Consider the following 18,136-nt stretch of genomic DNA (forward strand, 5'->3'; position numbering starts at 1 on the left):
TCTCAAATTCCTTACTTCATTGTTACTGATGTATCACCGAGTGCTCATTTTCTTACCTGGGGAAGTAATTTCTGCAACAGACATTTTGTATTGACTGTAGACAATAAAGACCAGTTCTGTAATCAGATCCCTTTGTTTCTTAGGGCTGCATGCAACCTGTGAGCTACGTGGCATTAACAGAACCTGAACTCACACTGCACACCAATATAGAATTCAGCACCTTTTCCTATTTCACAGGCCAAACTAGGCAGAGCAGCAAAGGCATTTTTGTTTCCACCTTCCCCCACCACACCTTACAGCTGAGGCTGGATTTCTTTTGTATGAGAAACTCCTGCTCAAAGTCCTATGTTACATTCCAGGTAAACATTTACCCCATTTCACATTTCATTGTGAAGATGTTTAATTATAACATTTCTACTACTTCATTTCACTGTGACTGCATTTGGTTCATACATACAGATTTATAAGGAGTCTATATAATAAATATGCTTTGATTTGTATAAGAAACATTTTGGAAGTTAAACTTTCCCCTCCTGCATGTTACAGGTCACTTTTCTGGACTTTGTACACAGAAGCACAAGGAAACCACACAGACATTGCTGTTTAAAAAAGGATAAGGTTGAATTTACATTAATAACTACTGTAAATTTCTTACATGTAACACTCCAAGTCTTTAAAGGGCAATAAAAATGTTACTTCAGCTTGATTGCCAGGAACTGAAACTGTGTCATCTATCAGCATCAGGTGATGAAATAGACATTAGTAGATCTTAAAAAAAAAAATTTAAAAAAGTGTTGGTTTGAGCTCTTGGTGTTCCAGACCTGTGCTACAGCCAGAGTTCTCTTCCAGTTACAGACACAGAGGTAGGCATGGCTCAGAGTTTTCCTGCTGCTATGGAGCTGCATTCTTGTAGCTTGGCTGATATTTTTAATCACCTGCACTGTTAATTTGGAGTTTTGTGAGACACACATTGCCAACATTCATTTTCATGGGAGTTAGAAAGAAGCAACCAGCATGGAACAAACACCTTGAGCAAAGAAATGGGGAATAAAGAGTTATCAGCAACCAAGAGTACTAAAACATTGGAATGTTTCTTGTTCAAGGTCAAGCCAGGAACAACACACAGATAAAGTTTCTGTGCACAGCGTAACTCAGCAGCTGTAGATAAAGCTCATGCTTAGGCAGAATAAATGCAAATTTTGACTCTCTCATTGCAGGGAGATGACAACATAGTCACAAACCTACTCTAACATTGGATAAACGAGACCTGAGCACAGCTGCAGTTTAGAACTGGGGGAACGCATCACCTCGTGCCACAGCAAGGCACAGGGAGACACTGGGTCTCCTGTGGGGTGGGTGTACAAGGCTTAAAACACGTTCAGGATGCATTTATCTGTCCGTGTGCACATACCTCTGGTACCCTGAGGCCTGTTTAACAGGACTGTTGCAAACACTGGATGCCTCTGGAAATAAGACCTGAGACAGTGAATACACTTCCTCTTCAAACACCAGGAAAAATAGTTAAGTGTTTATGTCATTTCCCATTCCTGACTCCTTAAGACAAACAAAGCAGTCATTTCCTTGAGATGGAGAAGTATTTTGAGCAGACAGGAGTTCTTTAAGATCACCCAGCAGAAACAATCAACTTGTTTACCCATGACCTGTGATGGCATTTGTATCTCACACAAGCAATGCTGGCAGGCAGGAAATGAGTGCTATGAGGATCCTCTCCAGTTGCATCACTCCCAGCAGCCAGAGGTGTGGTGCAGCATCTCCTTTAGATGTTTGCCTTGTCTGATGAGAAAATGCTGAGATTTCCCCCTTTGTTCTGAAGAAGCGAATCACAGAATGCTTATAACTACAACAGATCCAACACAACCTTTCCAGAGCTCCAGGGACAGGGAGGGCTTTTCACACCATCACTTCATCCCAGCAGGGAGCACAGCTGATGTCCCCAAGGCTGGAAAGTGGGCCCAGCAGCCTTACACAGAAATAGCCTGAAAAAGGACTCGCCTACTGCCCACATTTCTCAAAATGGGCCCAGGGAACACAAGTGAACACACTGTTAGATGGTTACAGTTCCTGCTCTTACTTGAACAGTTGAATGGTGACGTTTGTGGCAGCTCAGAGAAGTCATGCACAGAACTGTGCCTCCAATAGCAACGCAAAGAAACGCTTTTTGGAATCAACTAGCTAAGAATTCTCAAAGTCAACTGCATGTAATTTTATGTTCATACAAGTATGTACTTGTATGTAGCAAGTATGTGATAACAAGCAAGCCTCAACTAGAGGGGGGCTGCTCAATAGATTTGACAAAAAACCGCCCTATCTCAGTCCTTGTGTTTCAGTGCACACTGAACATACACAGCTTTCCACCTGCAGAACCTCCCTGCTGTAAGCTATGAGCTGCTCACTTCACACAATAAAACAAAGCTAACATACACCAGCTCTCAAATAATTACAAAGCTCCATAACCACACTGATAATAAATTGTGGAATTAAATGCAAGTGAAATAACACAGGCTGGTCTGTGAAACAGCAGAGAATAATTACACAAAGGAATATCTTAAGCAAGAGCAAAATCATGATTACAGCAGCACAAATGAAAGCAATTGAAATCTTCAAAACGAAGAGCTACTGCTGAAGTCAATGTGCTTGTAATGAAAGGATCTTGATTTATTTTTAGCAGGAAGCTTCCTGCATCAGTTTCAGTGCCACCACCTGATTTAAGCTACTTGAAAGACTGGAAGTCAAAACAGTGCACTATTTTTGTGCCACAAAAACCAACGCATGATACATACACCATGGTTTTGATTTTCCTCTGCAGAGGGGGAAAGCAGCAATAAGAACCAGATATCCAAAGAATAGAACCTTTACCTCTTCCTACTTCAGTTCCTGCACAGCGAAATGACAAATATTTACATGCCATAATTCACCACAGACAAGAGTGCTAAATAAAACAGTTTTAATCTGGTAAGTGCCAGATTTGCCTGAAGAATCTTCATGGCCTGCCTGTTTCTTGGGCCAGGTTCATCATATCCAACAAGGATGCTCATTTTCAGAAACCACAAACCAAATGAGAAGTGAAAAGACTGCACTGTTACAGGTTAAGAACAATAAAATCATCCACAACATAATCTTTGAAAACAGCCAATACACAAAGAAGCGAGGGGGCAATTTTTATAACAATATGTTTCAAGCAAAGTGCTCCTCTGTGGATTGAGACAGTTTTAATTATAGTATTTTAACTGTAAACATTCAATGACACTTACAAATATTTTAACTCTGTGCTTATGAGAAGAGGGAACAACTTAAGCTCCATCTGACAGCTGGTGACAAGAAAGGGTACAAAGAGCTCACATATTCTAATAGCAACTCCTGAACCTCTCTATTTTGAGTTCCAAATGCAACATATGCAAAAACATAACAAAGTGAACACTTTTCAAGTGACAACTGCTAAGAAATGCTCAAGCTGTTACATAGCTTGAAGGCTGGTGGAGCTCCAGCAGTCACTTCCACCTTCAGTGATTTCATCAGCAGCACTGGGCTCACAAACACACAACTGACCCAAGAATCACAAGATCGCCTCGCAAGAACACATAAGAGTTTGCAGATCTATTTTGTTTGTGCAAGTTAGCTATCACTTACACCCCAGACTTCTGAAGAAAGGTGAAAAGAACAAGTTTAGGATTAGGTTCTCATACTAATGATCAGGAGGACAGCTGTTGAGTATTCAGATGAACAGACTTGCTGACAACACACAAGACCCTAGCAAATTAATCCGGCTGATGCGCTGGCTCATTTTTCCTGGCATTTGTATCACTCTCCCACCATGAAGTATCTATTCCTCTGCTAAATGCAGTAAGTGCTCATTCCAAAAATACAATCCCCTGAGCATTGAGCACTGGCACGGTTATCAGCGTTCCCTGGGCAACTGGGAAGGTAAACCACAAAGATTACTTTTTGGAAATGGTTTTATTCTTCAGTTTTCCAAGAGTTGTGCTGCAGATTTTAGAGCCAACTTCAATGCTAAATAAACAAGGGTGGAAACGTGATACATTGTGATACTCAGATACTCTGAGTTAGAAAGAAAAACTTTTAATCACAGATTAAAATAGTAATGCAGTTACCTTTCTAACACAGCACAGAAACAGAAAACCATGCTTTTTTTTTTCCATTTATTGGCACTTATTTGAAAAGCATAAATATCCAACAGAATAAAAGACAAGTTGACTTACACACAGCCATGGAACCCCCCACCAATGCATCTTTCTTGTAAGATTGGAACAGACACCCAGGGGCCCATTCTTAAGAAGAAAGTAAGATGAAAAAGTCAGTCTTGCCCTCACCACAGAAGAGTGAGCACACAGCAACTCTTTGGCACATCATCTGAAATTGCAAAACAAAACTATGCCATATTAGATGGCAAGGAGACATTACACACAAGTTCATCTATCGGCCACAGGGCAAAAGACAGTCTGAATAATAACAGAAAAAGAATCTGCAGGCAGGAAGTTGGCTACTGCAATAATTTAAAAGGAATTAAATCGGAAGCGAACCGTGATATACCTTACTTGAGAAGTGTAAAGCTATTAAATAGGTTCTATTTTTTTCCTACAATAAGGGTAACTAGTTATTGGTCCTAAGGTCACTAGGCAGTAAGTCATCCATTTCTACTTCTGATGGCTGCTGTCCAAAGCTCCATCCATGTGAGTATTTTGCAGCAGAATTCAAAATGGGCTTCTCTCCTACTTGAGGACCTTTCCAATCTTCTCATTAGAAAGATCTAGCATTCAAAAAACAAAGCATTTTGCTCTGTTATTGACCTCTCTGGAGAGAAGGCTTACAACCACATGGTTTAGATGCACACACATGTACAAAGGGGGATCCAGCTGGGGAAGTTCAGTTCCATAGCAGGAGCCAACCACCAAAATGAAGTTGCCACAGGAATGTTTGGAACACTTCCCTATGCTGGTTTACAGATTTTTGCTCTTGTCTGAGGAATTTCAGAGTTGAAATCAGAATGCCTCAACCCAATGACTTTTCCAATGAAGTACAAGAACCCTGAAATACAGCAGATCACCAAACTCTACACTTCCAACCAGCACCTGAAGCTTACAGCAGCAGCAGAAAAACCCTGGTGCTGTTATTCAAGGCAGTAACATCAAGAGATTAAATTCTGAGGTGATCTGATCACCTGAACCTGTATAAAAGCATTCATTGTCCCTCTTTGTTTTCATCCATCAAAAGTCATATACAAGGACAAATACTGCTTGTTAAAATAATGCACTTTTGGAGTACTAAATACTAAAAACTCACAACTTAATGTTTTGTGCTAAACATGATAACTATTTTTCCCAATGAAAAGATTAATGGAGCTTCTACCATTCTAATACATCATGTAAATGAAGAAAAACACAAAAACCCAGAAGGTTCCACATTAACTTTGGGTCTAGTCACAACAGCAGTCCTGATCATGAGTAAAATCCAAGACACACATCTAAGGTGACAAAACACCAGCTTGTTCCTTTGAAATCTAATTAGAACAACAGAATTCAGTGAAGTCCATCCCAACAGAATACAGGGATCAATTATCCCCCCTCCCAATACTCTCTCTTTCATATGTAGAGCAACAGCAAAACAACCTAACGCACACTGAGGGAATAAAAACAAATTAGTAAGCTGCTTCATTGGTTTAAGACTGAGGACAAATGTGAATTATGTCACTACACAAAGCACCACTTCATATTAGCAAGGACGCTGCCTCTTGTCTGCTGGAGAGCCAAGTCTTCCGCATGCATACGGTATTTGTAACTTACACCAACAGGAATAAATCCATAGGAAATCAACAGCTCGGATACTGTGTCAGCATCAAATATGTTTGCAATTCAAATGCTTACTGTATTTCAGTAAATGTCATACAAATCACTAGAAACGTGAATTCCTCCTCAAGGAACTATTCTGGAAGTTCTCTCGAAATAATGACATTTCTGGAAGTTCCTATGAGGAACAGAATCACATAAAAGACTCAGTTACACACAACAGGAAGCCTTACTGATATCCAGTCTGTTTCTTGGTATCCATTAGCAGACATTTGCTTCTCAATCGACAGGTAACTTAGCTGTAAGATCTACTGGTAAAAATGGAGATCTGGAGTCAGAAAGTGACACTGGGGAGCCGGTGCTGGCGCCAGCTTCAGCTGGTGAGTCACAGGAAGAGCCTGCACTGCTTCTGTTGTCATCTAGGGTGTGCGCCGACAGACTGAAAACACAGCGACATCAAGAGATGAGAAATGAAGCCCTCCAGTTTTTCTTAAAAGCTCCAAATATCACCGTCTACCCATTATAAGCCCATGTTAAGAACAAGCACACGACTCTGAAGGAATGGTAAACTTCATATTTGAAACAAACCTGTAACAATACACCTTGCCATCTCTTTCAAACAGTAACATTTGCCCCTTTCTCTTCAGCTTACCCCAAAATAGTTCAGTTATTTACCAGTGTTGCAAGCTTTACTCCCATCTCTTACAAGGTCCTCATGTGTCCAGATGCTCTTTTCTGCCTACTTCACAGCACGCAAAGCACCATTTCATCACCAGTGACAACAAGAAAATGTTTTTAAGAATTACCATCTCCTAAGATAGGCAGCAAATAAAACCCATACTGCTATGCCTACTATGAACAGACGTGCAGAAAAGTTGCTGTTTTCAAATACACCTATTTTACTATCACCATTGCAATGGGCTCAAAGCTTGTGCACGCCTATGCACTTTAGATGACACCATAAACAATCTCACTGTGGTATCTGTCCAGGCATACCCTAGGTATGACTACACCCTCCCAACCAAAATACTAAATCCCCTTGCTGTTTCCTGTGGCTATTTTTTCATTAGTGCTTTTTATCTCCTCCTAGCAGGGATGGTTGGGGTGGTCCAATATGACTAAGAACAAAGGGGGGAAACAAAACAAACAAAAATCCCCCCCCCCCAACATTAACATCTGTATTTAATTACAATTTGAAACTGGATTTCAGAAGTTGCAAGCCATAAGGGATCTTTTCCTAAAGATTTTCAACTCCCATATACCTGAAGCATGTTAACAGACAAAGACTGTCTACCTGTTCTAGAAATTCTAAAGTTGAAGTGAATGATAATGTCTGTTTACTATGACACCTTCAAGGCTTCAGAAACACAGGATGTTTGCACTAATTCAAAAGAAATGTAACTCCAAGTGTGAGCACTGCTAGATGAAAAAGAGTCTGGTAGTGCCTCTGATGCAACCTGCACAACAAACAGTGTGGCAATTACCATCCGCCAAGGTCTGGCTGCTGCAAAGCTTCAGAGGAAAGCATGTTGGTAGAGCCTTGGAATAACCTTTTTGGATGATCTTCCATTTCAGTTACACCTTTAGTAAGAGGGAAAGGGTGGTAAAAATTACTACTCACTCAAACCAACATCTTCTACAGAGCAAAAAAACAGAAGTTCAAACTTATAAAGTAACACTCCATAAGCTGCAATATTAAAAACAGAAGTTTGATGCTGAAATTTCAAAGGCTATTTCTTTTAGCCTAAGCAACAAGAGTCTCTAACAGATTATGCACTGAGGTATAGATATCAGATATTTGTACTTTAGAAGAAAATGTTTTCATTTAATTCAGCTCAATCAATTCACTGACTTCTACCAGCCAAGCAGAGAAGCTGAAAAAAAGTAAAGCTGTTTTCCCTCTTGTAATTAATGAAAATGAAGTTCAGGATTAATTATCATTAACCTTATCACTAAACAACTACAGCAATGCAGACGCATTGGGTCAGAAGTAGCTTTATTGAACAGTACATGCTCATTTATTGCTTCATCACCACAAACAGTTCTATTTATTTAGTAATCTGTAACACCCTTTATTTCCAGTGACTCTGCATCAGCCAGTAGAACAAAATTACAAAGAGCTATATATGAATTATGGTAAAGTTTTGCCTTCTGTCCTAGCAAAAAACTGAATACTGTACCTTTTCTTTTTATTGGTCCAAGAACACTTGGTCGAATGCAGTTAATTGGACTCTGGCTTCTCCTGCTAAAAGAAGACAGATGCTATACTGATACCACCATTACCAAGGGAAGCTTGAAAACATGTAAAGAATTGAAAGATTTTCAGATAACAAAGTGCTAAGTGGAATACAGCAAGAAAATAGGCATTAAAGCAGCCTCTCCAAAACAGTTTTCTGACATTTTATTTGCATATGTTTAAAAGAAAGACCAGGGAACATAGTCCTTCACAGGAAAAGTTAGGTCTCAGTACTTCACAAGTGGAGCAGTCTGAAAGCTCAGGCAGTACTTTGCTTAAGTGTTATGGCCCAATGAAACCTAATGGTTTTCCACCTACATCACTCAGAACAAAACAGAACCCATAACAAATCCTAAATCCGTTGGTTTTTTTCCCCTTAAAATTCAATCTAGTTACAAAAAGAGCAATACAGACATGATATTGCAAAGACTAATGCTGAAATGTAGCCCACTTCCCTGCCATTATAAAGGATTTCAGCAGCCATTTTAAGACATGTAAAATCTAATGTTCAGATCAAGTTGTATATAAGAAATATACTTTAACTATTTACATAACATTTTGGTATCTCAAAAGCCTTGTGTGAATAAGCTGTGCCAGTTTCCTATTACTGATAGGATCTGGAACTTACCTTGAAAATCGCCTTGTTGGACTTGGGCTAGGACTTGGAGGTAATCCACTGCTACTCACCAGACTTTGCAAAGATGGTGAGAAGCATTGCTGAGAGCAGAAGTTTGTGTTATTTACATTTAGTATCACACCCATACAGTAGAAAGCAATCCTTACACAGGTAAATTAGCAACCCATTCCAAATTTAAAGCAACCCATCTAGCTGGCTACACCAAGACAGTGCTTTTGGATACTGAGAAAGAAACTGAAGTTGGACAGATTCCATTTTCATGCAGAATGCATGCAAGTTGACAAGCATTTATTCCATCTCAGGCTGGTTAAACACACTAGTTAATAAAATAAGAATGTGTGCCTCCTCCTCTTGTTTTAAGTTGAAAGCAAGTTCAATTTATTTACCACAGACTGGCGGTGGAACACTCCACAGAAATTCACATCTACAAGGCATACAGCTGCTAGCTGGGAGTTTCTGTTTGAGTTTTAGGAGGGTTGGGTTTTTTGGTTTGCAGCTGGTGTAGAAAAGAGCAGGTGGCTTGCTCTTTTGCTACTAATTGGATTGAATTCAGTTAGCACTGCTCAGGACAAAACTTTTGTTACCACGTTTTGCTCACCTTCCCTATTCCTCTGGTAGGTGAAGGAGCTGGAGAGACTGGGACAAAGTCTACTTGCTTTGGAGATGATGATTTTTCAAAATCATTGTTACTCTGTAAACAGTGCATACAGTTAATCTTGTGAGCAAGCATCTTCACATGAAAGGGCTGTTTCATGTAGAACTGAGTATGATTCAAAAGTTATCAGCCTTCATCCTCGTGACTTTTTTTCTTAGGCAACTATCTATAAAACAAGCCTTAAGCATTACTTGTTAAGTATTAGAACACGGAGGAAAATTTGGACATGCAGACATCCATGCAGTTTTCCTTTGACATTCCAGCCCAAGGAACCCACTGGTATCCTTGAGCAACTGATAATTGCGTGCCTTACCAGTGTGAAAAACTGCTGGCCAAAAGCAGTGCTACATTAACCACCTTAACTGTGCTTAAACTATACAGAAATGTTGATGTCAGTTTCTCTAGTGTCCTGATACTGATAGCAGGAATACAAATTAAAGCACAAATGCATTACCAGGCTCAAGCTCTCCTCCCATGACTGGCTCATCTGCATTGCTACTTGCACTTCTCTATAAAGAAGAAAAGAAACGTATTGCCCTAGGCCCATAGGAGACTGGATTAAGTAAGCTAGCTTCCCTTAATGCTTACCTTTCATGTACTGTTTCTCTGTTCATCAAGTTCATTCCTTCTTCCTAAAAAAAAGATGAAAAAATGAGAGAAAAAAGAAGCTTTGCTACAGAAAATTAGGAAAAAATGATTTTATTTTACTTCAGAATAGAGATTTTATTCAACTTAGTTAAGTAACAATAACCTCAAGCTCTCACAAGACAAAGAGAACAGAGGGAGAAAAAAGGAAAGAAACATATCAAGAGGGACCATCAAGAAGTTGGGAGCTGGCTGTTTTCCACACTGTTTTTTTAATTTATTTTCACTCTATCAAAAAAGTACTTCAAATGCAGATCAATACCAACCAAAAATCCTACACACGCTGGAGTATCTTTATGTGCTCTTGCAGAATATTATTTCTTAAAGTAAAAACATGGTTAAAGACACAACTGGATTGATATACTCCTTATTTTATGTACAACTATCCAATCAGACTGCATCTCATTGTATATATGAGTATATGCAATAAATTCGGGATTTGCTGTTTTCTTCTAAAACATTCATACAATATTATTAAAACAGATCAGAGATGAAGTATTAAACATTAACATGACTCAATCCCCTCTTAGAAACTAAACAAACACTGCACAGTCAGGGGAGTGAAGAAGTACATTCCCCAATTCAGACCAGTTCAAGAATAAAAGCTGAAATAAATACATTCACAACGTTCATCATATGCAGGGAGAGCCTTACTAACACAGTTAGTTGTGTGCTTTGCTGGGATTTGAAAGAGATGAGAAGTGGAGCAGGTTGTTCCCATGTGTGCTGGGCGCACACAGCAGCACAGAGCATTTCAACTTGTGAATTTAACTACCAAGTACAAGTTAGGAAACATCAGCACTCAATAAATTTATAGAATAACATCGAATGCAGAAATATCTGAACTCAAAACAATTTGAATGATCAAACTTTATTTCATGTAATAAATAGAGCAGAGAAACCACAGACATTCATCTCCTTGTGCTCATCATATTTATATATTTCTCCTAAATTTTTCTATATCAATAAAAACAGCTTTAAAATTGACTTCAGTGTTTCAAAATCTCTCGAAGCCAGTACACGGTTTTCATAGTAAACAAAAGCAGCTGTCTTCTTCAGGGTTACTAATGCACACACCTTAAGTACCTGAGTGGGATGCAGAAGCATCATACCCTGAAAATGCTGTCTGAAACTTTTGTTTTTACGAATTCAGAGAACTAGCATATCCATTGAAAACTTGAAAATTAAGAGCAAAATCAAGCACTTTCAAGCTAGTTTTGTAAGTACTTGACTGCCAAGAAATCAATCACAGAATCATAGAATGGCTTGGGTTGGAAGGGACCTCAAGATCACAAAGCTCCAACCCCCTGCCACATGCAGGGCCACCAACCTCCACATTTAATACCAGCCCAGGCTGCCCAGGGCCCCCCCATCCAATCTGGCCTTGAACACCTCCAGGGATGGACGGGGCATCCATAGCCTCTCTGGGCAGTAAAGAACTTCCCCCTGACATCCAACCTAAACCTTCCCTCCTTCAACTTAAAACCATTTGCCCTCATCCTTCCAAGGACAATATTTAAAATGGAGGAGCCACAAGAGTTCAAGTTAGCTAGTTTTAAAACGTGCATCTTCAGCCTGAGCTGTGTTGTGGGTATCGATGTTATTTAAGCCTGTCCAGATATCTGCCATCCTCCCTCCTCCTCCATGCTCTAACACCCTTCCCCTCACACTCTAATGGCACCAGTGATCTGGATGAAAATCTTATGCAGATAAAAAGCTGCCCAGCCAGAAGAGTCTGAACTACTTTTTTTTTGCCAGATTGCTTCCTTATCCAGTTCTTTTTCCGGCTGCAGTGAATGCTGTGCCAACACAAGTTGTCATTAGCCTTAAGTGTTTATGCTGGCCTGACTGCCAAAAAAACCTCAGTGAAACTTTATTGGAAGGGTTTACATTACAGGTTTCCTTCTTAAAGTGTCAATTCTAAGACTCTTTACCTCTTTCAATACAAGTCTTCTTCTCACTGTAACATGTATTTGTCTTTTTACAGGATTTGGAACACTGCAAACAAGATATAATCTTTACTTTCAAACATACCTTGAAGCAATAGAGCACTGCAGACTCTGTACTGTTTCGTAGCAAAATCTGAAGTCATTTGAAAGGCACTGCACATTAAACACACAGCAAATAAAGCACAAAAACAACCCAGTCACATATAAATAATTTCATATTTAGAGATTGGAACCTATTCTTACCTGTTTGATTTGATGAAGACGGCTGCTAGGAATACGGACAGGAGATGATGGCACAAACTGCAGAACAAAACAATACATGACTGAAACAAACTTAAAAACCACAAGCGAGGGAGGGAAAGATACAGAAATGCAACTGTGTAACACTATTCTAAACTCAAACTACACCCAGGAAGGATTTTGTTTGTTTAAACAGCATTTGTAACACTCAATATATACAAACTCCATGAAGCACTCCCAAGAATGTGATCCTAGGCATTTCAACATCACACTGCTGTGTATGCTCACAGGTAAAGTTTCACTGGTGCCACTCTGGCAGACAGCACGACCAAAATAAGCAGTCAGCTGCCCCCAGTGCCACTGCCCTTCCATTTCTGTCCCTGCACTGCCCTCTCTCTTCTGCCAACACAAGCATCCGTGGGGCCTCACAGCAAAGCAGCAAAAAAGGGAAAAACAAACCCAGGGAAAGCTGTTGCTGAAACAGCGGCTAAACATTTAACCACAGCCTGAAGTGCTTTGCCTTAAAAGAAAAAAAAACAGCAGGAAAGAAAACCACAGCATTTATTCACTAGATGCCACTGATGTGTTCTGAAAGGAATTGCACAGATCCTGAGCACAGCTGATCCCTAGGCAATACATGTACTTACCAGAAATGGCATAGCAGCCCCTGTTGATGTCATTATAAGAATCTGAGACTTGGAAAAGTTCATACAGCAAGAAAAGCTCCTAGAATTCAGCTAAGCAACTGGGACAAGCACCCTAACAGCCCGGAGATGGGGCCAGAACATGCACCTCTGTTACCCAAGCACTCTGACAGCTCCCACTGTTCTCATTAGAGTTAACACAACACTTTAGAAAAATTACTTCTTTCCCATTCAGCTTAACACAATGTGAAATATTAACTGAACTTAGAATTTATCTGTTGAAATAAACTCTTTAAATTGACAGCTTCAGTCATTTGCTGAACATTCTAACCATCTTTATTACAGCTTAAACTGCAATAAAACCCAGATTAATTTTTCTAAACACATAAAAAGTGTTTTGAAGTACATTTTATCACTTAAATACTATGAAATTAAATGTATCAAGACAGATGTCTATCTAGCATCTTAGAATATTCTAAGGCCAAAAAAACTACACTTCTTTTGCTCTAGCATGAATACAGGGGAAGTCACTTAGGGTCCTTAATGCTGAAGGTTAATTATATTCCAGAAACTGTTTAGCTGCAGCTGATCCTGGCTTAGGGCAACAAGAGGAGAGGATAATCTCTAAGTTCATTTCCAATTTCATTCCCCTTGCCATGCTCAACAGAACCAGAAACCAGCCCATCATTCAAAGAGACAAGGCACCAGTCTAGCTGCTGATTTTTAGCATAATTTCAGCTGTATTTTGTCAGCATCTGGTCAGCAAAGAGCGAAGAATAATTACAAGCCCCAAAAACCAACTTATATGAGGCCACAGGGACATTTCCTCATGGGGTCAGTGTTTAATTCAAGTCTCTGATGCATGCCTTGTGGAGTCTAAAGGGAAGGTCTTGGAAGGATGTAGTCTCACAGAGCTCCAAATGCAAGGTAAGCATAGGGGAAGAGCTCTTTGTACAAGAAAATGTACAGCAGGTTTAAGAAGATGAGAAAAGAGACACAAACTGCGAAGCATTACTGAAAACTCCTTTGTTAGCTCTAAATCAATTTTTGTCCTTAAGCACCATGTCTGTCTTTCCTAAAAAGTTTCCATCCTGAATAGAAGAGCATACCTGCTTTTCAGCTTCTGGGACAGCTGTAAGAACCAGCCCATCAGTGCACCAGCTCCTGCTTCCCAGAAAGTTACAGGCAATCTCCCCAAGTTAGAATTCTCTATTTTTCCCCCAACAATTGAGGAACTTCAAGAAGAGAACCTAACAAACTGAGCTTTACCTTCAGTTTGTTTCTCCTTTACTCTGACCATAAAAATAAATAAATTTCCTCTAAGCTACAGCCCTAGAAAGTACATGAAAAAAAGAGACACGTGTTTAATAATTTGTTACCATAATAGTCTATCAGGATTTATTTCTCAATAATCTTTCTACAACTTTACATTAAATGTCCTGAATATGTTACAGACACAAGCCTTTGTTTGTGTAGCTGTCTGTCCTGATTTTAAAACAGAATGTTAGGAGAGAGACATCAGTCGAGGTAATATGAGCATCCATTCTTCAGCCTCTAGCATGGAGCTAGCAGATTGCTTCTAAAGCATTGCCAAAAGGCAGCTAAGAAATAACAGGGTAACTGCAATCAGCTTTACAGGAGACTATAATACTGCAAAAGAAACCAAACAGGGAAATCCACAAATCAGAATGCACCAAAGGCCATTATGGTAGCACCCCTGGGTTACTGTGGTTTTTCCTCATACTCAGTGGGAAATTGTTGCTACCCCCCTCCTACCTGAATTAGCTTTTCCAAAACTTTAATAAAATATTGATTGCAGCTGAGCATTATCTTACATACATCCGTTTTTCCTAAGGCTGTTCTAGGGGAAAAGTTGCGTGGAGCTGGCAAAACTCCTTTTTGTTGGAGGAAGCAACTGCCAACATACCCCAGCCCTTCTGCTAAGGGCTAGCAAACCAATACATGCAACCTGTGCAGGTGTTCTCAATCAGTCACAATCACACCCTCCTATAGCTTAATAGCTTACAAATTCAGATTTTTGGGAATTGTAGAAACAAAAGCATGATAAAAATTGAAATGCCTCCAAGAGGTAGAATTCCTTGTTTAGAGTGTCTCAAGCTCTGTGTTCCATCAGCCAGTTCTATCTCATTACATCAGCTGTAGATTTCAGCAGTATATTCTGACCTTAATAGAAAAAGAACTTAAAACCAGAACATGACTGCACTTGTTTTTTAAGCATCAGAAATTATGAGCACATCTATACCACCAGTTTTCTTTGCTATCTTACTTTTTAAACATCTGCTCACATTTCCTTAACCAAGTTGTGGATGCCCCTGGAGGCATTCAAGACCAGGCTGGATGCGACTCTGGCAGCCTGGTCTGGTGGTTGGCAACCCTGCACATAGCAGGGGGCTTGAAACTAGATGATCTTTGAGGTCCTTTTCAACCCAGGCAGTCTATGATGCTATGAAGTTACGATGACAGTGAAACACAAGCACTCTCCAAGGCCAACCAGCCTACAGAGAGCATTTCACTACAGCTACAGTACACTAACATCAGAGCAGAGCCCTGTTTCTGAAAACGTGGTTAGTTTCAGAGATTACAAACTCCTTTCCTTCTTTACTTCAGTTTGCACACTTTGCTTTAGGCCTGACGTGGGTGCTCTGATCGTGTCCTTACCAGACTGTGACGATTCATAACCGTGGTGCTGTTCCTGCGGGTTCGCAGAACGCTGCCCTGGAACACCTGTGAGTTATCACTGTGAAAAGAAACATCTGTCAAATGCAAAAGCCATTGCCTTCCCATCAAAAAGCACCTCTTGCAATAAGCTCAGTTTCAAATGCTATGACAGTTATCATCTCAAGGTGAAGCACAACCGAGTCCCAGCTATTTCTATTAACTGATTTATCTCATTGAGCCTAAAAATAACTAGAAAATTAAGACAGACCCTTTCTGTGGGAATTCATTATGTTTGGAAAGGCTTACAGGAATCATTCACCAGAACAAATTCATAATAGCATATAACCAGAAACCAGCTTCAGTGGCAGCAGAACATAGCAGTGCAGTAACTCTTATCATGAGGAACGCTTACATTCAGAACAGCAGAGGTTAAATTAAGCACGCTGCAAAAACAGTTTAAAAACCCCTGAGACTTTTGGCTGCAGTGATGCCCTTAATCAGGAAGCAACACATCAATTTAAATGATGCAGGATTAGGTATTTGACATAAGCACAGCTCCTCTTCCAACACAATCCTCTTTCTATTGATTCCTAAACTAAGTTTCTCTGGCCATCGCTAGTATTCCCAACAGCAATTAATTAGTACTTAATGATACTAAAGGAATTAAGTTTTTGCAGAAACTTTGAGCCACGTGGATTGAGTCCAACAAACAGTGCTTACCGGAAAGAAGAAGAAGGGGGGTGGAAAGATTGATTTGGCATGGAAACAAGAATCAAAAGTTGAGAGAAAGGTAAACTCTGTGCTCTAAGAAATGGCACCTGGGGAAGTTCTTACCAAATCTTGTATGAGGGAAATGGGGCCGGTAGGCAGCCACAGAGCACGAGCAGCAGCCCAGGAGCTGAGCTTTGTTCCAGTTTGCTCAACAAAGCCATTCTGGGAAAAAGTGACGTTTCTTGCCAAGAGCTGCAATCTCACAAGAAGAGTTTTCTGCTGGAAAATTCCTAGCAGGCAAACCACTGCAACCACCTGCAATTAGCTCCGAAGGGTTTCGGTGCCATTTGCATAAACACCTCACCGAGCGGATGCAGTTTTAAGGCGAGAGCTCTGGCTCACCTTTCTGTTTGCCCACATCTTGAATTAAACGGTTTGTTTACAGTGCGGCGAGGAGATTTTAGGGTTTGCTGGTTGTTTTTTTTAACTTCAGAAGTGTCCCTGCGGAGCAGCCATCGCTCACAGCACTCCGGCCCTGCTCACAGCCGTGCAGGGACAGCTGCTTCCTTACATTCCACAAACCAATCACACTTCTGCTTACTTCACCTCGGCCCACGGCTGGCCAGGCAAGCGCTAACGCTTTCTGAGCCGCAGCGTACGCTCAGCTTTGGTATGAGGTCTACGAGGTTTACGAGGTCTCTTCATCGCCAAACAACGGCACTTGGAGTTGTAAACCAAACCGAGCGGTTTGGGTGGGAAGGACCCCGAAGATGACCCGGAGTTCGCATCAGCCAGAGCAACGCACGGGACAGCGGACGCCGCTTCGCGCTGAGCTACGGCTGCCGTACCGCCGGGTCCCGCGCAGCGCTCGGGCTGAGCCGTGAGCCCGCAGCGCTGAGCCCCGAGCCCGCAGCCCGCCGCGCTCACCTGAGCCCGTGGATGAGGGGGGCGCTGTTGGATCTCCTCAGCCCGCCGCCGTCGCTCGGGGCCGCGGCGCTCCCCGGCGGCAGCTCCAGGTCCAGCTCCATTTTCTCCTGAGCCATCGCGGCGGCTGCGGCTCCGGCTCCTCCCGCTCCGCCGCGACGCCCATTCACTGCCGCCGCCCGCCGCGGCTCCTCGTGCCGCGGCCGCCCCCGCAGGCCCCGCGAGCGAACGGGACCCGGCGAGGGGGGCGGCCCCAGTAGCTTCCCATGCCGGCGGCTGCCCGAGGGCCGGCCCCTTCACACGGCCGCTCTCGCCACGCTCCGCGATACCGGCGCCGCCGCCACGGAGGGAGGAGCGCCTCAGGCCGGACGCCCCTTACCCCCCCACCCAGCACACCCAGCGCGCATGCGCCGCAGGGCGCCAGCACGGCGCCGCGAGCAGACGCGCCGTGGCGGCAGCGCGCATGCGCAACGTCACCTCCGCCCTCGGGAGCTCGGGGCGGCCGGGATGCGAGGCGCGGGTCCTCGCTTACCTTAATTATCTTATGCTGCTTTATCGACGGCCGCGTTTATTTGGCGGCATATTACAGAGTCACCGGGGTTGGGAGGGACCTGAAGGTGTCATCGAGTCCAGCCTCCCTGCTGAAGCGGGTAACGTATTGATGGCAGCGGGCTGCGGGCTTTCATCTGCCCGTACGGCTGGCGGAGCTGCGGACGGCTCTGCTCAGCGCTCAGTGCGCCGTAGGAGCTCCTTGCGATTGTTACCTCTGCTGTCTTCCCTAACGAAGACTTTACGGTTTTCAAATTCTGTGTCAGAGCAGCCTGCAGAGAGCAGTCGGGGATGGAAGGAAAAGCCAGCGATGTGCTGAGCAAAACTGCAGTCATTGGCTTCTTTAATTCTTGGGGTGAGGTGGGGATTGCTGGTCATTTCACAGAGAATCGTCATTAGTAGCTGTCAAATACCACGAAGAGTGGCTCGATGTTTTTTTTCTGCT

General features: G+C 42.0%; 1 protein-coding gene across 8 annotated transcripts; it reads right to left on the minus strand.

Moving 5' to 3' along the window:
* Window positions 1-2,620: 2,620 nt before the first annotated feature.
* LOC116229633 (P2R1A-PPP2R2A-interacting phosphatase regulator 1) lies at window positions 2,621-17,543 on the minus strand. Of its 8 annotated transcripts, none has more exons than XM_031594236.2 (10): window positions 17,146-17,540; window positions 15,508-15,586; window positions 12,188-12,244; window positions 9,939-9,982; window positions 9,805-9,859; window positions 9,294-9,386; window positions 8,687-8,775; window positions 8,003-8,064; window positions 7,307-7,403; window positions 2,621-6,261 (listed from the first exon to the last, which is right to left on the minus strand). In XM_031594236.2, exons 1-10 carry the CDS (start codon window positions 17,259-17,261, stop codon window positions 6,102-6,104), a joined length of 852 nt encoding a protein of 283 aa, XP_031450096.2. In that variant the 5' UTR covers window positions 17,262-17,540; the 3' UTR covers window positions 2,621-6,101. The 8 variants fall into 8 exon arrangements, with proteins under 8 accessions (XP_031450096.2, XP_090006459.1, XP_090006460.1 ...); XM_090150333.1 differs by lacking the exon at window positions 17,146-17,540 and adding an exon at window positions 16,342-17,085 and having other exon boundaries at window positions 8,003-8,067; XM_031594235.2 differs by having other exon boundaries at window positions 2,622-6,261; window positions 8,003-8,067; window positions 17,146-17,539.
* Window positions 17,544-18,136: the final 593 nt, after the last annotated feature.

This window comes from Phasianus colchicus, chromosome 14 (assembly GCF_987193195.1).
Source record: "Phasianus colchicus chromosome 14, bPhaCol1.hap1.1, whole genome shotgun sequence".
Taxonomy (NCBI): domain Eukaryota; kingdom Metazoa; phylum Chordata; class Aves; order Galliformes; family Phasianidae; genus Phasianus; species Phasianus colchicus.

What these genes read in the sequence shown, in the direction of transcription:
- LOC116229633 (XM_031594235.2), bottom strand. Translation starts at nt 17,261, where the DNA reads ATGGCTCAGGAGAAAATGGAGCTGGACCTGGAGCTGCCGCCGGGGAGC. An exon ending in TTATGAATCGTCACAGTCTG is followed by an intron (nt 12,245 to 15,507) that starts GTAAGGACACGA and finishes TTTGTTCTGCAG; the next exon opens with TTTGTGCCATCATCTCCTGT. An exon ending in AGAGAAACAGTACATGAAAG is followed by an intron (nt 9,860 to 9,938) that starts GTAAGCATTAAG and finishes TCTTCTTTATAG; the next exon opens with AGAAGTGCAAGTAGCAATGC.